The sequence below is a fragment of the Antrostomus carolinensis genome, unplaced genomic scaffold (assembly GCF_000700745.2).
Source record: "Antrostomus carolinensis isolate BGI_N321 unplaced genomic scaffold, ASM70074v2 scaffold12665, whole genome shotgun sequence".
Taxonomy (NCBI): Eukaryota; Metazoa; Chordata; class Aves; order Caprimulgiformes; family Caprimulgidae; genus Antrostomus; species Antrostomus carolinensis.
Genome location: NW_010315797.1, coordinates 410 through 3,969, shown reverse-complemented (window position 1 = coordinate 3,969; position 3,560 = coordinate 410). Strand labels below are relative to the sequence as shown.

Here is a 3,560-nt window from a genome sequence, read left to right as displayed (position 1 = left end):
TTTATTTAACAAGGCACAATTACAAATTTCACATCAGTTTGGCCGCCTGGGTTTGCAAAAGAGGAATGTCTTGAGAAGAAGCAGAGAAATCAACAAATTCTGAGAACCCCAATTGCTGGATTGCTGCAAGAACTCTTGTGAAACATGTATTTGTCTTTACGTAATACATAACCAATGTCTAGGAGTAGGAAATATGTTGAGAAGGGTTGAAGTAATCCACTTATCTGATTATGCAGCAGAGTTTCTGACCATTTGAGCTTCAGCTCATTTCACTTCTCAGAGATTGATTCTTCTCCTTTATAAACGACAATGTTCTGGTCTGTTTCATATACTTTGACTTTATAAAGAGTTCCCAGGGGCAGGAGCTTCTTCAGGTTTTCCCAGATGAATACTGCAACATTCTCTGTGGTACTAGGATTGAAACACAAGCAGATTCAGAACTGGCAGCAATGAAACCTTAGGAAGCTGTACCCAGAATGGGCCAGGGGGGTTACTGAAGGCCACGGGGAGCCATGCGGGCAGCTTTCACATGATGACACCCTGAATGTAAGTGGGGCTTGAGCCATTTACATGGATGAAATGAGGTCTAATTAACAGGTCATATCTGTCTACCCAAGGCATCCACAGAGCAGGCTCATGTGACAAGTGCTAGTCTGCAAAGGGTTCCTCAGGCGTGAGCAAGTAGCGCCTTCCTCAGTGTGGGCAGTGAGGCTGCATGGCAGCAGAGCACCCGCCATACACAGGTGTGTGTCACAGGTGTGTTACACATACGTCGATCAAGGCTGTTCTTTCAGATTCAGGACTAAGCCTTGAAGACTGTTCCTTGACCAATACAACTGAGACCCCATCACCCACCTCACAACCTCAGCAAAGTACGGCACATCCTTATCCAGGTTTTTGTGGTCAAGCGGTTCCATGATTGCCTCCTGCAGAAAGAAAACAGTGACAATCCTGTCCCGGTTGGTCAGTGGACTTGAGGTTCAAATTACCGTGCACTTAGGACTGGAGCAAGGCAACAGTGTGTAAAAAGGAGGATAAGAACCTACATTCACCTGTCAACTTCCTAGCCAGAGACATGGTACTATCTCACATCACAGTGCTAAACCATTTTAGTCTTAAATCATTGCTTAATTTCTTCTTTATTTCCTACCATCATTACTCACCATGTCTCCATCCTGGTACCAGACAAATAGCTAAGCTCTGACCAAGTCTTCCAAGGGACATGTAGGAAAATAGTGCTATTACCTGCATATATTCTTTCAGGTCCGTCAGGTTTATAACCATCCCTGAGACTGGGTCAATCTGCAGGGAAAACAAAAGGGAGATTAGTAGCCTAGCTACACGTCCTTATTACCAAGGCTGCCGTGAGCCTGTACAAATCAGACTGTTAATATCTGTGCACTCAGGACATCTGAGCCACAAGAAAAACATCTTTCCACCTTCACACACTGAATTGCAACTCTACTCCTGTGATGTTCCCAAAGGCTAGATACAGCATACAAACAACTCTCCCAAAAAAGCTGACACCAGGGAGGAAAAACTCATTGAAACACTCAGTCTTCAAGCAACAATCTAGTATGACCATAAGCAGGAAAGCAGATGTTAAACTGCTGGGTTGAACAACCAGGGACAAAACAGAGACCAGGCTGAGCTTAGGGCATCCTCCCATCTGGAAAAGGCACAGGTCCAGGAACAAAATCAGGTTGTGTATTCACAGCATATTTGGAGAATGTAGAGGGAAGAGGCTTAAAAGTTTTAGTTTCTGACCTGAGTAGAAACCCCCTTTCTTATGAACTGGAAATTCTCAAGAAGTGGCTTAGAAAACATTAAAATCAAAGTGCTATCTAAACAACTCACTCTGCAGAATAAACAGAGCAATGACAGGATGAAAGGTGAAAAACGACTGCAAAAGCAGAATTTCCTTTTATGTTTGCAGCAAAATACCCTGATAAACCAGCAGAGAGAACCAGTTACTAGAAGTGCTAAGCCTCCTGGTGGCTCAGTAATCATCCAAAGGTGCCACACAATTTTGACCAGAGTCTATGCATCCTGCAGTGAGGCCTGGCAGACTAAGTTATGTGCCCAGAGGATGACTGCAAACCTTGGACTTAAATATGGTCACCTGCAAACCCTTCTCAGAGGCAAGAGGAGTAGGACGGTGATTATGGAAAACTTTCTTCTATAGTGATATGTAGAGAGAGCTTCCACAAACACCCAGGGAAACCTAGCAATGGAGCTAGAACTTCAGTACTGTGGAAGACAGGGACCCATCTATCCTGTCACTCTAAGGAACTGGAAAAAAAATGTTGATTGCACTTACCTCCCCACGCACGGTGACTATAACTGAAAAAAAAGAAAATATCAGGTCACTATGACACCATGAACCTAACAACCAAGTACACTTCTGATTGGGACAGACAACCCACTCATTGCTAATCCACAATCTGTCAACCCGTGCTCCCTGGTAAAGCCAGTAGCTCTGTAGTGTAAGTTTCAGGGCACCTACAACACACAGTGCTAAACAGGGAGCCAGCGTAATAACCAGAGAGATCTGATTCTATGTGCATAGGGTGTAGACGGTAGAAGAAGAACTTGTGACAACAACATTCAAATAAAGTTTACAGGCTGTTTAAATTGCTTGTCTTTTGCTTAGAAAAATCTTCATTCAAAACACAATGATTTTGCACAATGATTATAAACAAGTAGATTTGATTACCCGCCTGGACACCTTCCTGTGTGATCTCATTGAGGTTCCTGCTCTGGCAGGGGGTTGGACTGGATGATCTTTCGAGGTCCCTTCCAATCCCCAACATTCTGTGATTCATGAAGTGACATTCTGAGATAAATATTAACTATTTAACTTAATAGCTTGCAAATCCATACCATGGTTCAACCCACCCCTGCTGCTGAGGATTCCTTCTAATTCTAAAAAACCCCAAAACCAGCCACTAAAAGCCATATCAGACTGCTGAGACACGAGTGGCCTAGCTTTCCCATGGGTTATTCTGCACTCAAACCAGTGTGCCGGAGAGCAGCCCCTGTCCAGGACGACACGTGTAAGCATGGAGGTCCACTCCTTACCTTTGTAGTTGTGTCCATGGCCATTTGGATTGTTGCATTTCCCAAAGAGCTTCAGGTTTTCTTCATCACTGAGCGATTTACTGTGAGAAATACAGACATGGAATTTCAGGATCCATTAGAGATGTTTATGGCTTCACTTCACCTGTGATTGCTTTCTAGCTCTTCCATCTATTCATTCTCACAAATTCAACCCACTAGCTTTCACTACTCAGGAGGCACAAACAGAACCGGAGGAGTATTTGGACCATGAAAAGCTGTTGTTGAGAATGGGGTTTGGTTTTTTTTTGCTGTGGTTTTGTATTTCTATATGCAGGCTTCATAACAACTGCCTAAAACCACTACTGTATAAACACTAACAGCTATTCACATATGAATATGGCAAAGTCATATGGGCTCCTAGAAGGAAGCACCTGGAGCAAACTATGTGTATTATTATTTAACGAAAAGAGCTTGGGGAGCTTCTCTGAGAAATACAAACG

General features: G+C 43.4%; 1 protein-coding gene across 1 annotated transcript; it reads right to left on the bottom strand.

Annotated features, from left to right (window-relative positions):
- Positions 1-269: 269 nt before the first annotated feature.
- Positions 270-3,161, bottom strand: PTS (6-pyruvoyltetrahydropterin synthase; the record flags this gene model as incomplete). The annotated part of the gene is made up of 5 exons (XM_010168068.1): positions 270-411; positions 856-926; positions 1,246-1,302; positions 2,321-2,343; positions 3,082-3,161. Coding segments are annotated over 5 exons (373 nt in total), but the record flags the coding sequence as incomplete, so codon positions are not given.
- Positions 3,162-3,560: the final 399 nt, after the last annotated feature.